At 47.9% G+C, this 22,260-nt stretch overlaps 1 protein-coding gene across 5 annotated transcripts in view; it reads left to right on the forward strand.

Moving 5' to 3' along the window:
* The window catches only part of LOC132250898 (cytochrome P450 2K6-like), a 47,574-nt gene extending 28,182 nt beyond the window's left edge, over positions 1 to 19,392 (forward strand). For 2 of the 5 annotated variants that reach the window (XM_059728826.1, XM_059728808.1), the window contains 7 exons: positions 3,023 to 3,172; positions 6,033 to 6,193; positions 13,570 to 13,743; positions 14,418 to 14,559; positions 16,654 to 16,838; positions 17,062 to 17,203; positions 18,986 to 19,392. In XM_059728826.1, the coding sequence (XP_059584809.1) occupies positions 3,058 to 3,172; positions 6,033 to 6,193; positions 13,570 to 13,743; positions 14,418 to 14,559; positions 16,654 to 16,838; positions 17,062 to 17,203; positions 18,986 to 19,173 (1,107 nt within the window). In that variant the 5' untranslated portion in view covers positions 3,023 to 3,057 and the 3' untranslated portion in view covers positions 19,174 to 19,392. Of the gene's footprint in view, positions 1 to 3,022; positions 3,173 to 6,032; positions 6,194 to 13,569; positions 13,744 to 14,417; positions 14,560 to 16,653; positions 16,839 to 17,061; positions 17,204 to 17,885; positions 18,037 to 18,237; positions 18,324 to 18,985 lie in introns of those variants that run through there. The other 3 variants (XM_059728815.1, XM_059728816.1, XM_059728819.1) reach the window with 3 other exon arrangements.
* The last annotated feature ends 2,868 nt before the right edge of the window (positions 19,393 to 22,260 follow it).

A 22,260-nucleotide genomic window follows, 5' to 3' on the forward strand; every position in this document is an offset into this window, starting at 1 on the left:
CTATAGCCCTCAATATGTACCGCCCAGTCATGGGATGAATCCCACCAGGTCTCTGTTAGCCCCACTAAGTCATAGGTGTTTAGTGCAAGCAGGAGCGCTAGTTCATCCTGCTTGTTCCCCATGCTCCTAGCATTAGTATATAGGCACTTGAGGCCTGCGACTGGTGCCTTTGCTGCCCCCCCCCCGCTCCGAGTCCCAAGGGGCCCATTGTTTCTTACCTTCTTGTTTCTTACCTGTTCCGTAGTGCTGGTCTCCCCATGGCTTTCAGGTTTCCAACGTTCTCCTTCTTCAGGCTGGGCTGTCCTTGTGGGTGCCACATGGTTTGGTGGTCCACAGCTTCCCCTGCCCTCGTACTCCCCTCCCCCCGACGAGCCTAGTTTAAAGCCCGCCGGAGGAGATCCGCCAACCTAGTAGAAAACACACACTTACCTTTGGGGGACAGGTGAAGCCCATCCCAGCTGAGCATGTCCCTCGTCGTGATGTGCGGGTCATTGTCCAGGAATCCGAAGCCTGCCTCGAGACACCACTGCCGAAGCCGCCAGTTGGTCTCTCTGATACAGTTCTCCTGCCATCTTCCTCATCCAGTCACTGGTAGGATGGAAGAGAAAACCACCTGTGCACCGAACTCCTTCAGCACGCCACCCAGAGCACTGTAGTCCGCCATCAGGTGATCGGGGGTTCTCCTGGCCACATCATTAGTACCCACATGGACTAGGACCATGGGGTAATAATCGGTGGGCTTGATCCTGGCCTGAATTACCTCCGTCACATCCCGAATCTTTGCTCCAGGGAGGCAGCATACCTCTCATGCCGAGGGGTCCTGGCGACAGATGGGTCCTTCCGTACCTCTCAGGATGGAGTCGCCTATGACGAGCACTTGTCGCCTCCTCCTTTGGGTCCTCGTGGATCTCTTGGTCTGTTCGGAGTATGGAGAACGTGGTGTTTCTTCTTGCCCAAGGGTGTCCTCCTCCCCTTCCATCTCCTGCAGGGTCGCCAGGGCCTCGTACCTGTTCACCAGTCGGACTGGAGAAGCTGGTACTGGTTCGCTGCGAGCTGCTCCGGTCCTGGCTGTGACCGTCTGCCACTCTGCTGTGGAGGGCACTCCCCGGGCTGCTTCTTCCTTGGGTGCCTGGGCCTGCAGGGAAAGGAAATATCTGTCAATTTCATCCTCCGCCTCCCTGATCCCCCTCAGTCTGCTAACCTCCTCCCGGAGCTCCCTCACCTGCACCTCCAGAGCCGTAAGACGGGCACCTGCCGTACAGGTGTGGGGGCCCCCAATCTCTGCCCCCCCGGCCCTGCTGGGGATCCCCCACAGGCCAGGAGGTAGGGGGACATCAGCTCCCCCATGGGCTCGGTCTGGGTGGAGGCCTCAGACCTGCCCCGGGTAGCCTTGTCCCCCTGGGCAGAGGCCCTAGCAGCACTCCTCGGAGACACCGTTCCGAGCTGCTGGTTGTAGACCTGCGCGGTGTCTACGCCCTACCCCTACAGGAGTCCCACTCCTGGCCCTTCCTGCCCTCCCGCCGGCACGAACGCCTGCGCAAACGCCGGCGTGCTCTTACAGAGCGTGCCTGTTTGCGTGCTCTGTTCGCGCCGCGCGGCTCGGGAGCGCGGCTCCCTACCGGCTTAGCTATATGGGACCCGGGGGGGCTTCCCCTTCGGATCCGGCTCAGCTGTGCCGGGTCCCTCCGCCCCACTTACCTTCGGGGGATCAGCTGCTGCTGCCCCCGCTGCTGATTCCTCTGCTGCTGCTGCCGCCGCTGCCTCCGGTCAGTCGGTTGGTAAAAGGGCACACGTGCATGCGGGACACACGTGTGCTGCCTCCTCTCCTTCCCGCTGCTGGTTCCCAAGTGCTGGGAACTACGTCACCCCACGGCTTTAAAGCCCGCGGTTTGAATTACCCGCCCCGCTTCAACAGCCAATCAGGCGCCCCGGTCTACCCAGAAGTGCCTGCCGGCAGTTCCGCCCCTACGCTCCCCCGCTGGGGGGATCCGCTGCCACAGGAGCCTGCTCCCCCAAGGGTTAGCCCCGGGGTTGCTCCCTGGCCTGGGGGGACAGTCCCCTTCCTAGCCCTCCCTGTTTGCGCGCTCTGTTCGCGCCGCGCGGCTCGGGAGCGCGGCTCCCTACCGGCTCAGCTATATGGGACCCAGGGGGCTTCCCCTCCGGATCCGGCTCAGCTGTGCCAGGTCCCTCCGCCCCACTTACCTTCGGGGGATCAGCTGCTGCTGCCCCCGCTGCCGATTCCTCTGTTGTTGCTGCTGCCGCCGCCGCCTCCGGTCAGTCGGTTGGTAAAAGGGCACACGTGCGTGCGGGACACACGTGTGCTGCCTCCTCTCCTTCCCGCTGCTGGTTCCCGGACACAGACAGATTGTTGTGGACTGGGGAGAAATTTGGCTTCCTTTATAGTGGGAAGCAAGGCCCTCTTTCTTGGATTTCTCAATCCAAGGAACAGTTGCATAAGGTTTTCTTCACCCATTTTTTCATCATCTCTAACTTTTCTAAGCTAGAGCTTAAGACAACAATCGTCCTGTTTCTCGATCAGAGAATACCATCTAATCAAAATGTAAATATTTCCTTCTATGTATAAGTTTCAATGAAATTATTGTTGGGGAGGGTTTGCAAATCCAAGAAAGATTTTTATGGAAGGAGCCACCCCAACCTCATCTAGTGATTGGGGTTGTCACAAGTGTGGACGACGTGTTCACACCTCTGCTGAACAACGACTGGAACTTGCATTGCCTATGCCTCAGCACATAGTTTCAATGCGGCCCATCTTGAGCCGTGCTTTTCTTTTTCTGTAGAACACGCTGTTCATGAAATTAATGTGAGATTCTTCATTTTCATCCTGCACTGGAACAAGAAGAGGTTTGGGAACTTGGAAATGTTTTCTGTGAGGAAATGGCAGCTTTTCCACCCAGCCTTAAGCTAAGCAAATGCTATCAAAGGCAGTGTGATGCATCTTTTATTGTTTAAGAACCATTTATTTTTATCATTCTTATAACGTGACGTCTTCCTTTCACGTCAGGTATTCTTTTTTCACATGGTGAAAACTGGAAAGTGATGAGAAGATTTGCCCTCTCAACCTTACGAGATTTAGGAATGGGCAAGAGGGTCATTGAGGACCAGATTGTTGAAGAATGTGGCCATCTGATCAAGAATATAGACTCTCAGAAAGGTCAGTGGGTGCTTAACTTCATCAAAGCTCTGAGATTGTGATTCCTACCCACTAGGATACACAAGAGCTTCTTTGTTTCAACAAACTTTCTCCTTTTAGGAAAAACCACTAGCTGTTGTATGGCAGTGCTGGAGTTGTGTTGTAGACTTGATGGTCCAGGGAATGTGCAAGAGGCAAGGATCTTTGTGGGTGATACATTTTATTGGACCAGCTGCATAGTTGGGAGAGAATTAGACACGCTTTTTAGGACAAGGTGATAATCCTTGATCAATTCGGGGCCACCAGGAACTAAAATGGGAAGGAACTTTAGGAGCAGAGAACCAATAAACCAAACGTCTTTGCTCCTTATTTTAAGCAAAACTTCTAAAGGCCCTTAGATGCAATATACCCTTTGAACAGGGAATATCATACACCTCTATCATTTTCTTCTGTGCTTTCTCGTATTTTTACCATTGTTGTGAATTGCAGCAAGCCGATGCTGTGTGATAGACCTGGTTTTGCAAATGTGATGGCGTAGAGCAGCATTTCGCAACCTGTGGGTCGCAACCCAAAAATGGTTCCCAAGAATATATGAAAGGGTCGTGAATGAACTTTAAAAATGGATTCTCCCTTAAAGGAGAAAGACATGAAAAACTGTGGCTTTTCCCTTGCAGGTTGGTGTGCGCGCCGGGTCTGACTCCGGGTCGCTTACGTCGCTCTGCACGCGGGCTGTGGCCAGCAGCCCGGGCAGACCAGGTCGGAGAGGGCGGGCGCCGAGCTAGAATTAGGCACAGGCACGTAACGGTTGATTTTAAGATTATTTTACTTACACCGAGATGGTCGTGGTGTAGGCTGAGAACTTGCTTGAGTTGCGGTTACAACAAAAAACACGAACACACGTGGAGGTTGCAAGGCTCCACGCACACAAACTCCGGATGTCCAGGACAAGCACACATTAAACTCGTCGTTACGTCTTATAGTAGGCTCCGTTCGAAGACGGGAAGAGGTGGGCGGTGAATCAGGCCGCCAAACTCCTCTGAGCGACACACAGGGTTTCTATTACCCTGCCGCGCACACCCAGAGTCCCCACGAGATGGATGCGGAGTCCTCTTCGGCTTGGGCGGAAACTGCTCAAGCCTATTATACGGCTAGCAGGCCAATCGCTAGCCGCCACGTGTGAATAATTTGGAACTAGCCAATTGCGGGGCGCGAATTTGCATACGACGAGCGGGAAACCTTTGCACTATGCATTTCTGTGCTGCAAAGATCGCTGCAAAGTGGCGGGAACACTTCCCTGCATGCGGGTTCTCTGCGCAGCAGAACTCCTCCGTGCAACGAAGTTGTATACCCACGGGGATAATTCTTAGTGCTGAAGCACACACAAAAAAATCAGACCTTTGGGTCATGACAGTTGGTAGAGTTCAAGCCTGCAAGGGGCTGCTTGGGCCCCCCATCCCCTGCTCCATACACCCCCCCCCAACACACACACACACCCCACACACAGTGCAGGCTGGTGCAGCAGGTCAGGAATGAGGGGCACTGGGTCAGGACTGTCCATCAATGTTTACAAATGGGTCTTGGTACAAAAAAAGTTGAGAACCACTAGCTTAGAGCACCTGCCTAAGTCAATCTTTTGGGTTATGTTAGATTTCATGATTTCCCTGATTATGGCCTTATGACTGGATTTTGCTCTACCCTTGTACCATCGTCATGAATTAAGGGCAGGGAAACTGATGCCTGGGGGTCTGCCTTTGAATGGGAGAGTCATTAAGGATTTGCACCAACCAACCAAGCTTCTCCCCAGCAAAAGAATAGGCTGGAAAACCTAGGAAAACCAGTTTTTCTTGCCTAGTCTCCCATTAAATGATAACCAAGCCACCAACCACCTGATAGGAGACTTGATCACCTAAGGACAAGACTGTGACTAGCTAGAAATATCATATAGCAGAAAGGGCTGGAAGGAATAATAGGTTCAGCTATTTTCTGAGCAGCTGTATGTCTTAGCCTAGTCGCACTAGAGAATATGGAGCTGGAGACATGAGCTGCAAGAAAACTGGATCTGGAGTCCTGGAAAGTCATTGTCCAAAATCCAAAGACAGTTCAAGGGTGGTGAATAAACTGAGGCGGAAAAAAGGCATACAGGGAATGGCATGTCATTATTGTATCTCTTGTGCCATCTCAAAGGTTGATTGGTTTAAGAATTCCCCTCTGCACACACCCTCAGGCTGTCACATGCCCTCACACATTTCAATGATCAGGTATCCCAGATGGGCTAAAGTGTAAACCCAAGGACCCTGAAGGGTAGACGTGGGGGGCAGGTGTGTTTCACCTCCTAAAGAATCGTGGGGTTCAGGCCTATTTTGGGAGCCCAGGGCAGATAAAGTATGGGTTCAAACTGTGACACAGTGCCTTGGCAATGAATCTAGAGGCCAAAGAAGAAAAAACAGTACCAGGAACTTACCCAGATTGAAGGAAGTTTAAAAGCACATGGCACATATGGCAGCCAAGTGAATAGCCATGAAGAAAATGCCCCATGAGATCCATAAGAATAAGTGAGGCTCTACGAGGGAGAGGGAATACAAGGCACCTGGACTGGGTTCTTTACTGTGATACTGAACTCTGAAGTGACCTGCTGTGGTCACTTAATCTCTCCTTACCTCAATTTTCTATCTGCAAATGGAAATAGATAAGGATAATGTTTGTTTTTTTCTACCCCTTATCATGTCTGTGTAGACAGCGAACTCTATGGAACAGGGAGTGTCTCTTGTGGGTATGTACACCACAGAGCACAGCATGGTCCTGCTCTTGACTTCCTATTAACTTAACTACCTATTCACCATCCAGTTTGCAACATCTCTTCTTTCATTCAAACATTTTTTAGGAAAGCCCATTGACCTGACTATGATAATGAATGCAGCCGTTGCTAATGTTATCGTGTCCATATTACTGGGAGAGCGGTTTGGCTATGAAGACCCCCGATTCACTAGACTTCTACATCTGATCAATGAAACTATCAAGCTTGCTGGAACTCCATCAGTTATGGTAATGTTGGATTGTTGCATGGCCTTTGCAGGATCTAGAATTTTTTTCCTAGTAATGACTGAGAAACCCAACAAATAGGAGGCTAATCTATGGGTCTATGCAGGAGTGTGACCCAACACATATACAGCTGGGAATGTCTTGCTTTAAAACATCTTAATTTAGTTATACCCAGAGTGACAGTCAACGTTCAAAGACCCTTTTTACTGCAAAAAAAAAAAAAATTGAAGAAAACACATCTTTGGAAGACCCTGCCTGACACAGTGACCTAGCTGCACCCTCGGAGGGCACATGTGAAATTATTGTGATGCAATAAACTCCAGTTTATAGTATGCTGGAGTTTATTGCTTCCAGGCATCACTTTGGAATGTGCACCTGGGACTGCAGCACATTGAGCTGGGTCAGAGTAGCCCTGGCTGGCAGGGGGTCAGCCTGCCAAACTAGAGCTTCTCTGACCTGGCTCAGTGTGCCACAGAGGGACTGGCTGGGACATGAAGGTGCTACAGTACAGGGCTGGCCAGCAGGCAGCCCCTACACTGAAGCATCCTCTTGCCCCAGCCAGCTATGTCAGCATGTACACATATGCTGCTGCGCAATAAAGAGCACTGTCATGGAATATGTTTACAAGTACAGTAAAATCCTTGTTATCTGGCACAAGTGGGGAATGGTGTGGGAGTGCTGGGTATCTAAAAATGCCGGTTACCTGAGGCCAGTGGTTTTTGGCCACACACGGAGCAAGGGACGCGGGGTGGTGGCACCCGCACGTGGAGCAGCTGCAGTGCAGGGCAGTGGGTGGCAGTGGCTGTATGCAAAACAGGGGGTGGGGCGGGTGGCAGCAGCAGCCACACCCAGAGCAACTGCAGCACAGGGTGGTGGGTGGCTGCAGCGGTCACCATATGCGAGCTTCCCCCCACACCCCATCCAAATCCGGCCAGACAACCAGAAATTCCAGTTAATAGAATTTGTGGTTACTTAAATACCAGATAACAAGGATTTTACTGTACTAACCTACAACCATGAACAACGCGTGCCCCCCGTGGCTGCAGGGGCATGGCCACAGCCTGTAGGCAGCAATGGCGATGGCAGTAGTGTGGGCGTGGCAGTGGCAAGTGGGGAGCTCGTGCAGGTGGCCACGGGAGTGTCAGTGGTGGGGGGCAGTGCCAAGCGCCAACTGGCGATTGGTGACCACCCACAGATGCCGCTGGCAGTGGCGGCAGTGGCGGCAGCAGAAGCCAGCAGCAATTGGCAACCGCCCGCAGACATCATTGGTGGTGTTGGCGGGGGGGGGTAAGCAGTGAGCTCCCAGAGGCGCCACAGACAACACCGGCGTGCACCCCCTACACGTCACCAATGCCTACAGTTGAGTTAATTAGCTTACTGAGGCCTAATAGGGACGCACGTGTAGATGCTAAGACTTTACCGTGGAGTTAATTAGGCAACTCTGCAATAAACGTCTCATATAGATCAAAGAATCCTAGAAAATGAGGCTTGGAAGTGATCTCAGGAGTTCATCTAGTCCAACCCCCTGCTCAAAGGAGGACCATTCCCAACTAGATCATCCCAGCCAAAGTTTGTCTAGCCAGTTCTAAAAACCTCCAAGGATGGAGCTTCCACCACCTCTCTGGGCAACCTGTTCAAGTGTTTTACTACCCTCCTAGTGAGAAAGTTCTTCCTAATATCCAACCTAAACTCCCCTTGCCGCAACTTGAGCCCATTGCTTCTTGTTCTGTCATCTGTCACCTCTGAGAACAGTCCAGCTCCATCCTTTTTGATGCACCCAGAGTCACAATTCCCTGGATCGGAGAACTCCAAATTTTCTTCCAGCTCTCCTTGGATCCTGTCTGTGGCAGCCTGCCTTCCCAAACAGCTACCCTCAAGTGATTCATACACCACAATAACTAACAACCCCTTGCTCTTCTAATGTGCCTCTCAGCTGTTCAGTATCCTTTTAATCACCTGGCTCATCCAGGCAGAGCAAGGTTTGTGGAGGGAGGCAGGATTCTTGAAGCCAACAATTTCAGACATTGTTTCCAGTACTGTAACTAGGGGGCAAGAGGGTTACAAGCAGATACCCTGTTCTCTAGCACTGAGTATCTCTCCCCACCCCTGGACAGGGAAGTTTTGCCTCAGTATGAAAGTCATTAGTTATGCCACTGATTGTTCCTCTACAACAGGAGTATCAAACATCCAGCTCATGGGCCTTCTTGTAGGCTGGACCACCCACCCTTGTGGACTGAGTTCAGCCCATGGGGCTCCCAGCTCTGTCAGTGGCTGCAGAAGTATAAAATCATAGAAAAATAGGCCTGGACGGGACCTTTGGAGGTCATCTAGTCCAACCCCCTGCTCAAGGCAAGATCATCCCTCTCCAAACCACCTCTATGAGTCCTTTTCTAACCTATTCCCACTGCAAATGTTTTTAAAAGCACATTTGAGAGATCCAAGAAAGACGGCCCTGCTTCCCGCTATAAAGGAAGCCAAATTTCTCCACAGTCCATACCAATCTGTCTGTGATGAAAAAGTCCTTCCTGATCCCAAATGTGGTGATCATCCTGACCTTGGACAGTGGGGCAAGCCCCTTCTTCTTTGGGAAATTAGTCCCAGTAGTGTAGTCAGGAGGGTGAAGAAATCAGGAACCTCCAGGTCTTAGTCCTAGTAGGAGCATCGATACACCCCAGCCTGGGCTGCAGCCAACACCCAATACTTCTGAGGAAGGCAAAAAAGAAAAAAAAATGACACCTGCACCTCTAGCAGCCAGAGGAGGAAAAAATTATTTCCCAGCCCCATAAGAGAAACAGCAAAGCTCAGAAGTGAGAAAAAGCAAACCCCTCCATTGTGCTCTGCAGCCCGGGGGCAGTACGTATAACTCACACAACATATCCTGTAACCGGGCAGCCAGAGCTCCTCTTGCTGTATCGTCTGCACAGATTTATCCCAGCTCCTTTAATCGTCTTTCATAACTAAGCTGGTTGTATGCATCTGCTCTGGGCTGTAGAGCACCTCTTATTTCCCAGTCATTTTAGTGGAGGAGCACCTGGACTTCTCTGTGAAAAGGGTTGCTTTTCACAGAGCACTCCAGGTGTACTACATCATCACACACCTAATCCTAGATCACCTCTGCACTGCTTGGAAACCTCCCATTGTGAGGATCCCACAGCTTCTCTAGGCGGCCTATTCCACTTCCTCGCTGCTCTAACAGTGGAGATGTTTCCTGTATCCCATCAAAACTGCTTTATTGCAGCTTCAAGCTACTGGTGTGTGTCCTGCTCTCTGCAACAGTGCACAAACAAAAAAAAGGTTCTCCCTCCTCTTTATGGCAGCCGTTCAGGTATTTGAAGACTGCTGTCATGTCCTTTCTTAAGCACCTTTTCTGCAATCTGAACATGCCCATTTCTTTCAACCTCTCCTCAGATGGTTGCCTTCCATGTCCAGTATCATTTTTGTCTCCCGCTTCTAGAGCGTTTTCCAACTTTTCCACATCCTTTTAAAAATGAGGAGCCTACAACTGCACACACAATTCTAGATGAGGCCTAACCGGTGCTGAATAAAGAGGCACTATTACATGTTGGGTGTGTCGACAGGTATCCCTATGCTGCTGCTGTTACTGCACCATCGTTTAGTACTTCTTTTTGGAAGTACTAGATGGCAGTGAAGTAACAGCCCATACTGTGCCATGCACACTGCGTACAGTTATTTTGTGCTTCTACATCGCCCTAAAAATTCACTGTATTGAGGAAGCACATCACTATGGCATCATAGTGGTAGCATCATGGTTTTTGCCCACTATGTCGCCATAGCGTGTTGCTACAGCAACATAGCATCACATGTAGATGTGCCTGCTGTGTCATGCACCTAATGCTTCTGTTGATGCATCCCAAAGCCACATTCACCTTTTGCACAGCTGCACTGCACTGCAGACTGTGTGGATCCATTTGTAATTACACCTTGCTTGTGCCTGTCTATCCATGTTGTAGTCATTTTAGCTAGCCCACATTTCTCCCATTTGTATATGAGAAAGTCATGTGGGACTTTGTCAAAAGCCTTGCTAAACCAGATACTAATCATTTCTACCCAGGAGAACTTTTACAATTTTTTCTCCAATGCCCAATGAAGGGTGTTTGTGCCCAAAAGCTTGCAAGGTCTCTCCAGGGACCTAGCAGACCTCCTGAGGCTAAAAAGAAAGGCCTACAAAGGATGGAGGATGGGAGTCACCTCCAAGGAGGATTATTCTGCACTGGTCCGGTCCTGTAGGGAGCAGACTAGGAAAGCCAAGGCTGCAACTGAACTCCAGCTAGCTTTGAGCATCAAGGACAATAAAAAGTCCTTTTTCAGATATGTGGGGAGCCGGAGGAAAAGCAGGGGCATCGTTGGACCCCTGCTGAACCAGATGGGGCAACTGACAACTGACGCCCAGGAAAAAGCCAACCTATTAAATAGGTACTTTGCGTTGGTCTTTCATCAGCCCCATGGGACGCCCGTGCCCGCTACAGGGCCAGGAAGTCCGGGTGAGGGTGATCCCCTGCCCTCCATTAATGCTGACTTTGTGAAGGAACATCTTGAGAAGCTGGATACCTTCAAGTCAGCCGGCCCTGACAATCTTCACCCCAGGGTACTCAAGGAGCTGGCGAGCATCATAGCCCAGCCTCTAGCGCGGATCTTTGAAAACTCTTGGCGCTCTGGTGTAGTGCCCAAAGACTGGAAGAAGGCCAACGTGGTGCCTATCTTCAAGAAAGGGAGGAAAGTGGATCCGGCTAACTATAGGCCCATCAGCCTGACTTCTATCCCGGGGAAGATCTTCGAAAAGTTTATTAAGGAGGCCATCCTTAATGGACTGGCCGACGCCAACATCTTAAGGGATAGCCAGCACGGGTTTGTTGCGGGTAGGTCTTGCTTGACCAATCTTATTTCCTTCTACGACCAGGTGACCTATCACCTGGACAAGGGAGAAGAGATTGATGTCATATATCTTGACTTCAAAAAAGCCTTCGATCTGGTGTCCCATGATCGTCTCTTGGAGAAACTGGCCAATTGTCGCCTTGGGTCCAACACGATCCACTAGCTGGAAAATTGGTTCTGGGGTCGGACCCAGAGGGTAGTAATTGATAGAAGTCACTCATCGTGGTGTCCTGTGACCAGTGGGGTCCCCCAGGGCTCTGTCCTTGGACCCATACTGTTCAACATCTTCATTAATGATGTGGACACTGGAGTCAGAAGCGGACTGGCCAAGTTCGCCGATGACACCAAACTTTGGGGCAAAGCATCCACACCAGAAGACAGGCGGATGATCCAGGCTGACCTGGACAGGCTCAGCAAGTGGGCGGATGAGAATCTGATGGTGTTCAACGCCGATAAATGCAAGGTTCTCCACCTTGGGAAAAAAAACCCACAGCATCCTTATAGGCTCGGCGGTGCTATGTTGGTTAGCACTATGGAAGAAAGAGACTTGGGGGTCATCATTGACCACAAGATGAACATGAGCCTGCAGTGCGATGCTGTGGCTAGTAAAGCGACCAAAACGCTGGCTTGCATCCATAGATGCTTCTCAAGCAAATCCCAGGACGTCATTCTCCCCCTGTACTCGGCCTTAGTGAGGCCGCAGCTGGAGTACTGTGTCCAGTTTTGGGCTCCACAATTCAAAAAGGATGTGGAGAAGCTTGAGAGAGTCCAGAGAAGAGCCACGCGCATGATCAGAGGTCAGGGAAGCAGACCCTACGATGACAGGCTGAGAGCCCTGGGGCTCTTTAGCCTGGAAAAGCGCAGGCTCAGGGGTCATCTGATGGCCACCTACAAGTTTATCAGGGGTGACCACCAGTATCTGGGGGAACATTTGTTCACCAGAGCGCCCCAAGGGATGACAAGGACGAATGGTCACAAACTGCTACAAGATCGTTTCAGGCTGGACATAAGGAAGAATTTCTTTACTGTCCGAGCCCCCAAGGTCTGGAACAGCCTGCCACCGGAGGTTGTTCAAGCGCCTTCATTGAACACCTTCAAGATGAAACTGGATGCTTATCTTGCTGGGATCCTATGACCCCAGCTGACGTCCTGCCCTTTGGGCGGGGGGCTGGACTCGATGATCTTCCGAGGTCCCTTCCAGCCCTAATGCCTATGAAACCTATGAATTAAAGATTTTTTTTTGCAAAAATCTTGTTGGTCTAATAAAAGAGATCACCTCTATTATGAGACCTGATTGCCTTTTCCTCTAGACCAATACGGCAACAACCTGGATACCAGATATTAATCGGTGTTTTCACTACACTTATTGCATTCCCTCCATCCACTCAGCTAGTTACTTTGTCAAAGAAGATCAAGTTTGTTTGACACTCACCTTCCCCTATCCCTTCACCCACCACCAAAATCAGGGATTTTAGTTTCCCTTGGCAACTAAGATTGGTGACAGGGGAAAAGAGGGAGATGATCAGCAGTGGTCTTAGCTCCCTGTGCGGATTCACATTGCCAAGGGGGCTGCTCATGGGTTGTCCAGCCCACAGGAAGCCCTGCGGTCCAGATCTGGGCTGTGAGAAGCTGCACATCTTGCAGGGTCCATCATGCAGGGCCAATGAGTCTGACTCCCCTGCTCCATAACATACCTGGTTGCTCTTAACTGGTCCTGTCTGGGAACCCGCCACATCTTCTGTCTGCTCTTCCCATGTCGCTTACTGCATTCAAGCACCATGGGCACCAAAGAGGTATTCCCTCACCCTCAGATACATGACATGGTATCTCACAATGGCTAAGTTACGTCCCAATAAATTTGGATCCTTCCCAGGTATCTCTGACAAGAGATCACAATGCTATGGCACACGAGCCCTGATTTTGTGGCACTGAACTTAGATTTCTGTTAGCTGCTCCTGGTGGAGTGTGTTGAGAAGTGATCAGGGGGGCAGGATTCATTGTGGTATATTTTACTGGACCAACTGTATAGTTGGAAGATCTCTTGGCATCAGGAGATCTCTTGACTTTCAGGCATCAAGGGCTCTTCTCCAAGTCCTTGAAAGAATGAAATGAGATTAAGAATTTTATCTTAAACTTGACACCTAAAGATTCAACTAACTCCAGCCAGCAGCACAGGAGTGGATCTGCTTACACAGCCTCTGCACCTAACCTGGGATGCCCACTGGGACGTGCACACCAAACACTCACTCCTGCTCAGCAAGCACCAAATCCTGGAAATACGGTGATGTCGTTGCCTCAGAACAGTCCTGAGCACGTGCCCTAGGCTACTCCCGGGCTCTCTGGCACGTGGAGCTGCAGCCCATGTGGGAGATTCTTCTCACATGTTTTAGTAAAGTTTTTTCAGACCTTTGACCTGCATGTGTTACCCTCTTGTTAAGTATTCTCAGTACTTATTTTTGCTGTCTCTGACTTCCTTTGGTTTTTAGATCTATAATCTATTCCCAACACTTGGCTTTCTCCTGAAGGGTCACAAGACTCTTCTCCAAAACAGAGATGAGTTGTATGCTTTTACAGAGGTTGCTTTCACAAAACACCTCGAAACCCTGGACAGAAATGACCAGCGAAGTCTTATTGATGCGTTCCTCATAAGGCAGCAGGAGGTAACAGAGTCTCTACATTTCTACAGACTTGCTTGTTTCCTTTTTGCATAGTGGAGGTAAAAACATACTGCACAGAAGCGTAGCGCTGGCAAAGTACATGCCTAACAAAGTAGCCGAACTGTGCAGATAGCTTGCTGCTCTTGGCTCTTTTGTAATCAAGGCATTACCCAAAGTTCAGGGCCTTGAGAGTCATTTCAGAAAAGAAGATACTTTGAGGATGGAGTCACAGTAACACTGACTCAGCTTTGGTTACTTGCAGGCACTGTGCACAATCCTATTTTCCTGATTACAACAGAGATGAAAAAAAACCCAGAGAAGGTCTCTTTGCTTGTAGCTCTGAGCCCATCTCCATCATTCCTCGGCCTAAAGTGCTCTTTCCCTTTGGTCTTTCTTTAGGTCGGGTTCCCAGTGCTTGCGCAGGCTGTATTTCGTGCTTCCTGGTTTCATATGCAGGCACAGAAGCCCTCATAAAGCAATAGCCAGGAATGGTGTCTGTGTCTCCGTCAGTGCCTTAACTGTCCCGTTCAGGCGATTGATGACTGATAGGTTTCCAAATGCAACGGATCAGAGACTTTCCAGTTCCCTTTAGCACTTCAGTACAGATTTTACTTAGTAAATACTTATTACCTCACTGGAGATCTTTTAGTTTTAATATTTTTTCCTTCTTTCCCCAGGAGAAAAGTGACACCAAAAGTTATTTCAACACTGACAATTTCAAAAGCCTCATAAGTAATTTGTTTTCTGCTGGTATGGACACCACGTCCTCCACGCTGCGCTGGGGCATTCTGCTAATGACGAAGTACCCTAAAATTCAGCGTAAGTGCTTTTTTGACAGACCTCATGGTGGCCAACACTACACAGATTCTCCCTATTTATTGGTTTGTTAGATTGATGAGATGCCTGTTACAGGGTGATCTGGCCCTGGGGCACCCTCAGCCCTCTGGAGGAAGCCCAGCTGGGGGACATTCAGGTAATGAGGAAGCTTAAAACCCCAAGGGAAAGACTGGAAAGGGGAGCAAACTGTGAGGGAACAATATGAAAGCAGGAGGAAAGCTATGAACAGAACAAGCTTGGAGACCGGCTTGTCTTTAAAGTCTGTAAAAAAAAAAAAAAATCATTATCTCTGGCAAAAGGGGGGCTGATACTAAAAGTTCACCCAGGGCCACAAGAGTCTAAGTACAGTGCTACAGCTGCTAGCCTTGAAGGTAAACTGGGCTACGTGGCCCATGGCAGTCTGAGGCAGCAAGCAGGACAAATAGAGGAATGGTAACTGTTGACATTATATAAAACATACACCTGTAAAAAAAAGTCAGCGTAAAAAAGATTGGTTGTCAGTAAAAAAATATTTCTTGACTTGGCAACGCTGGGTGACTAACCCATGTCAGAAGGCAGTCTGCCTTATTCTGCAGCAGCTGCAACTTCAGTCATCAAGGGTAGCCCCCCTGTAGACCATAATGCAGTAGTCTAGCCTTGAGGTCAACAAAGTATGGATGATAGTTACCACGATCAATATTTAAATAAAGGGTCTCAGCCAGCTCAGCAGAGGTAGCTGGTGTTTCTTGCCACTGCTGCATCTGCAGCAGGGGATTCAAGAGCCACCCCTGAAGGCTATGAACCTGAGTGAAAAGAGAAGGCTAAATACCATCAATAACAGGTGTCCCAATCCTGCCCTGCCCAGATCAAGAAGTCTTCCCACCACAATCATCTCTGTCTTGCCTGGATTCAGCTTTCCAGCTACTCCTCGCTTAACGTCATAGTTAAATTCTTGAAAAATGCAACTTTAAGCCAAACGATGTTAAACAAATCCAGTTATGTCACAGTAGTTACCTACTAGCAGGTGGCAGCCAAACAATGTTATAACTGAATGTTGCAAGACTTTAAACAAGTATGTTCCCTAATAGATCAGCGATGTAATAACAAAACAACGTTAACGGGGACAACGTTAAGTGAGGAGTACCTGTAATTGGTTCAACCTCATCCAATCTCCAACTGCAACCATGCTCTAGGAAAAGACTGAGACTGACACCGCATGGCCCAGGTCATCAGCATGCTGATGGTGCTTCACTCCAAATGCCTGCATAATCTCACCCAGTGACCTCATATATATGTTGAACAGGAAAGGCAACAAAATGGAGCCCTGGGGGATCCCACAGGAAGGATCCCAATGAAATAATGAGTATGCATCTTCCCCCGCCGTCCCTGGGACCTCCCTGCACTGGGGAATCCCACAGCTAAATCCTAAAGTGCTTTGGCTTCAGCTAAAATAGTCAGGTTCTCCATCAGGGAGCCATTATGGCTCCTTTTTTCTCTGAATCATGTACAGAGAGGGACACGAAACATCAGTTTAGGAGTGGGTTTATGCATTCATTTCTTTGCAGCCAGATTCCAATCTCAGATACACCGATGCAAGCCTGGAGCTGCTCTGTTCTAGTCACTGGCCATGCTTTTGTCTTGTGCTAGAAATTTGCAACTTAGCAGAATTCAGCATGTTCACCAGAGAACACATTGGAGAAGTCAACCCCTGTTCTCCCTGCAGGTGCCATTCTCGCCAGAAGGAGAATGTCCAAATTTCACCATGTACAAAAATGCTGCTTCTATTCGTGGCAAGAGGGTGCACAAGTTTCATCTGTTACCACTACTTGGTTGTAAGTGCTCAGAAGGCCTACGTGGCACTTCAATGAGAATATGGGTTTCCTTTGCACTTCTAAAAGCTCTCAATTCACTTTTAATAGTGCTGAGCAAATATGTTAAGGTCAACTATTGTCAGCATCCCACTTATATCTGGAAAGAGAGATTTCTGAGACTGTACCATATCATTTTTACATACGGTTCTGTATCTTTTGTAGCAGAAAAGTCCCATACTTTTCCATCATTAGTGAATGTTGGTCTCCTCATATACAATTTTTGCAGAAAAAGTCCAAGAGGAGATTGAGAAAGTGCTAGGTTCAAACCCTCCACGAATAGAACATCGAAGTAAGATGCCCTACACAGTTGCAGTTGTCCATGAAATTCAGAGGTTTGCTAACATCCTGCCAATGGACTTGCCTCATGCAACTACCATGGATGTCACTCTCAAAGGCTACTTCATTCCAAAGGTGAGCTGTTGGCAGCCCTCTTTTCCTTCAGTCTTCTCCTGTGAGCTCTAGCTCCAGTCTTGGTTAGTTGCGTTAAATCAGAGTGGATCCGCAGACCCAGGACAGTATTTGCAATGGCCTTATTAACAAGCTGTGTATGTTGTACTTGTCAATGCCTATTCCTATAGCAGTGGCCAAGAGACCATATTCCTCCATAGGATAACTCCTCAGTTGTGATTTTCAGGGAACTTACATCATCCCCTTGCTGGCCTCTGTGCTGAAAGACAAATCCCAGTGGGAGAAGCCAGATGCTTTCTATCCTGAGCATTTTCTTGATGCTGAAGGAAAGTTTGTGAAGAACAAGGCCTTCATGCCTTTTTCAGCAGGTACCTTCTGTTTTCTATTTATTGTTGTGAGAGGGAGAGAGCTAGGATCCAGCATATTATGCCATAACCTAGTGTTTCTTTCCATTTTAAACCTCATACCCTCTCATTTTTTTCCTCTGGAATTTAACAATTCCCCCATTCATGGAAGGGGCTGGAGTGGGAAGTTGTTAAACTTTCTGGCTACAAGTCTAGAGGGATAAGCATGCACTTCACTCAAGATATTTTCCGTGGGTTTCCTCCTTTAATGCCTGTCTATAAATGAGACATTGGCCCTTTGGACAGGGGATTAGGTGGAAAAATGTGGCTCTGGCCACATCACTTTTTCGTGTGTTGTCAGCTTTGGAAACACACATGCATCAAATCTGCTAGCCCAATGGTCTAGTAAGCTGGGAAGACCTTTGACCCTGACTCTAAATATAAGCCTGTATATAAATATAGAATAAGCCTGACTCTAAATATAAGCCTAAATATAAGCCTCCAGAGAGCATGTATTCACCAATAGTAACCCAATTTGGGTATTTCTCATTCCACTACAATAAGGATCTTGCTTCTATGAGCAATGTCTTTGTCCTCTTGGTATTAAGCTACTACAATGCATTGTATAACGCCAATTAAGCAAAGCATCATTTGACTTGAAGGGGCTGAAATCAGTTCTTTATTGTTAACTTCTGTCCTGAACCAGAGCCTGAGGAGACCACATCAAATGTCAACTCAGAAGGTGGAAATTACACAGGTCATGGCAGCTTACCTGTTGAAATACATTGCTCACAATCACAGGGCATCAACCCTCGGTGATGTGCACTCAAATCAGTTAAGATGTAGCTTTTAAAGCTGAGCAAAAAATTTTACAAATATATACAAAAGTTTGGAAAGTAGATTCTTCCTTGATATAGAAAGACTTTTTAAAGTTTTAAATAGACTGAGTGTTGTTTTTTTTTTTTTAATTTGGTCTTTTAAATGTATTTTTTCACATGTAGACTCAGATGCTCATTTAAAAAATTCAGTTTAAATCTAGTCATGCTGTGATCTGTCAGGTCAATTGATGAAAAAAACCCAGCCAGATCAGAGGTGGAAATGAAAGAAGAAACAAGAACAAATTGAAAAGTATAAATGCGAAACAAAAAAAAATGAAGGTGTTGCTGAGAAACAAAAACTTCAAAACTTTCAAATTGGTTTTATGCATAAGACTTTTCAGAATATAAATATATGTGGATTAATTAAAATAATATGTAAAGTACATCTATGATTGTACCATCACCATTCCATAGGACAAATTTACTCTCTTTTTAAATGCTCCTAAGATATTTGTAATTTTCTTTACAAACTGGAACATTTTTAGGAAAACGCCCTGCTCTCAGCTCCACCCCCTTATGAAAGGAAAGGCCATCCAACTCAAGTGGTCCTTTTAGCTAGTAGGATTAAGGGGCGCATTTTCAGTAGCCAGTGGTATCTATCTAAGGGTTTGATGTGGCCATCACTTTATCGGGCCAGCTTTGACTTCCCCGGGGCTGAATGACTAGCTATTCATGTTTAGCTAGAGCATCTGGGAGCCGCCTTTAGCATGAGTCCAGAAAACCTGACCACATTCCCCTGGGACCATAGCAGGCTGCATTAGCCACCCTGCCACAGCACTCCCCATGCCACGAAACCTCTCACAAAGAGATGCTTCTGTTCCGAATCGTTACATCAGAAGAGAAGCCGCCCTGTGTCAATAGGTCCTTTCTATAGTTAAAGCAGCCACTGGTCCTGAAATGTTGATGTTTGTCATGCCTTTTTTTAAAGGTCGGAGGATGTGTGTGGGCGAGACTCTTGCCAAAATGGAGCTCTTCCTCTTCTTCACAAGCCTCCTGCAGAGGTTCAATTGGCACCCTGCTCCTGGTGTTTCCAGCTCCGACCTGGACCTCACCCCTGCAGTTGGGCTGACTTCAGGGCCCATGCCCCATAAGATCTGTGTGGCAGCACGGGCTTAGGGTTCCTTTTCTGGCATGCCTATCTTATCTGTGTATCTTCTGTCCTTCCCACACAGCTTTGCACAGGCCTTTGGCTGTAGTTTGAGCAATGCTTTGCTAGTCTTTGCTTGATCCCTCTCATACTAGTTCACAGCCCCATGGATGCCAGTGACCTTAGTGAAATTCCACCATTATAAATGTGCTGTGCATTTTTCATTAGAATAAAAAAACAGGCACAAATCTCTGTCTTCCCTTAAATCATTCACAACTAGAAACACTGCTTTGCATAGAAGACCCAACCTCCACCAGCCAGGTGCCAAGACAAACATCATGGATGGCTGCAGGACACATGGTTAAGCATCTTAGGCAGCTTTGGCACAGAAATCCTGCTGATGCTGGCTCCTCTGAAGCCCCAAAGTGCTGAGCCTGTGCTCTTAGATGCCATTTCCCTACCACCCCCTCACATTTATGACTTTCAGCTTGGCAGGAAGGGTCTAGGAGAAGTCAGGACTTCAGCAGAGATAAGCAAAGTGATTGCAGCTCCACAAAGCCTCTGCTACCATTCCTAAGTTTTCAAATTTGCCCCAAACTTGTTTCCGAGATAAGTAAAGGTGGAAGAGACCATCCCGCTGATCAGCACAGGATCACCCCTGACTACTCTGTCCCAGGGAAGTGTTTGTCTAACCTGCTGTTAAGAACTTCCAAATGTGAAGATTTTACAACCTTGCTAGGTAACCTCATCCTGTGCTGAAACACCCTGTTGGTGAAAAAGTTCTTCCTAATTTCCAATTTAAATTTCCCTTGCTGGAATTTAAGAACATTGCTCCTTGTCCACTTCCCTGCAGCCACAGATAATAATTCATTACCATACTCTTTTTTCAGATTGATACCAGCTTGGGTGAAGTAGGAGACCTTCTGGAAGGGAGTACTAGGATCCATAATGACCTAGATAAACTGGAGAAATGGTCCAAAATCAATCTGGTGCAATTTAACAAGGACAAGTGCCAGGTCCTGCACTTGGGAAGGCATTATTGTATAAACACATCCACACTGGGGAATGCTTGGCTCAGTTACAAGAGTGCAGAGAAGAACATGGGGGTTATAGTGGAACATAAGCTGAATACAAACCAGCAATGTGCTCCTGTTGTTAAAAAAAGAAATAAAGGCCAAGAGCATTCTGGGTTGTATTAACAGCAATATCTCTGAAACCAAAGGAACTGATTTTTCCAGCTTGTTCAGCACCCATGAAAACTCACCTGGAGTTCTGTTCTCAGTTTTGGGCATTGCACTTCAAGAAAGGTTGTAGCTGATTGAAAAGTCCAGCGGAGAACACCAAAATGATTAAAGGTCTGGAACGCTTGACTTTGAAGAAAGGCTTGGAGAACTAGAGTTATTTAGTCTGGAGAAGAGACAACTGAAGGGAGATTTGATAGCAACCTGAAGGGAGATTATAAAGAGAATGGAGATAGCCTTTTCCCTGTGGCTGGAGGGGACAGACTAGAAGCAATAGCCTCAAGCTGCAGCAGAGGAAATTTAATTGGGGATTAGAAGGAACTTTCTGACTCTGAGGATGGTCAAGCAGGGAACAGGCCCCCTGGAGAAGTGGAGTCTCCATTCCTGGAAATTGTCAAGTGCAGTTTGGACAGACATTTGGCTGATATGGTTTAGTCAGTAGGCCTGTGCAAGTAGGCAGCTATTAGATCCAGCTTCGGACCCAGCCGCTTCGGATGCCTGGGATCTGATCCAGAGCTCCAGACTAGGTTTCCCCTTTAATCTGGCCGAAGCAGCTCCAAAGCTTCAGAGCTGCCTTGGATATCCAGCCATAGGTTATAATGGGGAATCAATGAAATATCTATAACTCTATTGTTTTTAGTCTGATTTAGATGAAACGTGCAGGAGTGATAGCTTATGTTTAGAGTACCCATGGCACAAGTTTTGCCTGTCAGCAGCTAGAGGTGCAGGGCCCCAGAATCCAGAAGCCCTGCACCCATCTCCTTGACAGCTGGCAGGCTTCCTGGCTGCAGCAGGGCCCACCATCCCTGCAGCTTTCACCCTGCTGTGCCTTAACACACGCAGTGTCACCCATGTCACGAGTTTTGCTTGTCTGCAGCTTGGGGTGCAGTTCCTCCCAAACCCCTGCACTTATCTCCTTGAAACTTGGCAAGCTTTGTGGCCTCACCAGGGACTGCCATCCTTGCAGTTTTCACCACCACCCCCCCCGTGGTGTAACACATACACATGACATGAGTTTTGCTTTTAGGAATTTGGGGTGCAGTTCCCCCCAAACCCCTGCACCAATCTTCTTGAAACTTGGCAAGCTTCATGCTCTCAGCATAGGCTACCATCCCTGCAAGTTTGATCCAAATCAGACAAAAAACAGCAAAGATATAGATATTTCATTGATTCCCCATTATATTCTATGGCCAGATCAGCTCCAAATCTTTTCCAAAGTGATACGGAAGCTCCGAATCGATTCGAAAAGCCTAAAGCTTCCAGCAATTTGATTCAGATTAATAGATTCAGCCTCCAAATCATCCAAATCATCTCTGAATCCAAATCGTGAGCCGAAGCTTTGCACAGCCCTGTTAGGGATGATCCTGCCTTGATCAGGAATGACCTCATAAGGTCCCTCCAACCCTACTTTCCTATGATCCTTAATAATCACCCTCCAACAATTTGAAGTTAGTTCTGAAATCCCCCCCTCAGTCTTCACTTCTCCAGACTACATAATCCCAGTTCTTCCAATCTTTCCTTGTAAGTCATCTTTCATAGACCTCTAATCAATTTTGTGGTGCTCTGCTGGACCTTTTCAAATTTGCCCGTGTCTCCCTGGAAGTGCAGTGCTGAAAACTGGACACAGTACTAGAGGTGAAGCCTTACCAGTGCTGAATGGAGTGGAAAAATCACTTTCCTTGGCTTTCAAGCAAGTCCTATCAACACAGCATAATATGTTATATGGTTTGTTTGTTGTTTTTTTTCCCCCCAAAAGAGCAGTGTTAACACATATTCAGTTTATTGTCCACTGTAACCCCCAGATCCTTTTCTGCAGGACTACAGCCGAATAAGTCATTCCTCCTTGTGTATGCTATTTTTCCACCCCAATTTTGG

The sequence above is a fragment of the Alligator mississippiensis genome, chromosome 1 (genome assembly GCF_030867095.1).
Source record: "Alligator mississippiensis isolate rAllMis1 chromosome 1, rAllMis1, whole genome shotgun sequence".
In the NCBI taxonomy this organism is placed as follows: domain Eukaryota; kingdom Metazoa; phylum Chordata; order Crocodylia; family Alligatoridae; genus Alligator; species Alligator mississippiensis.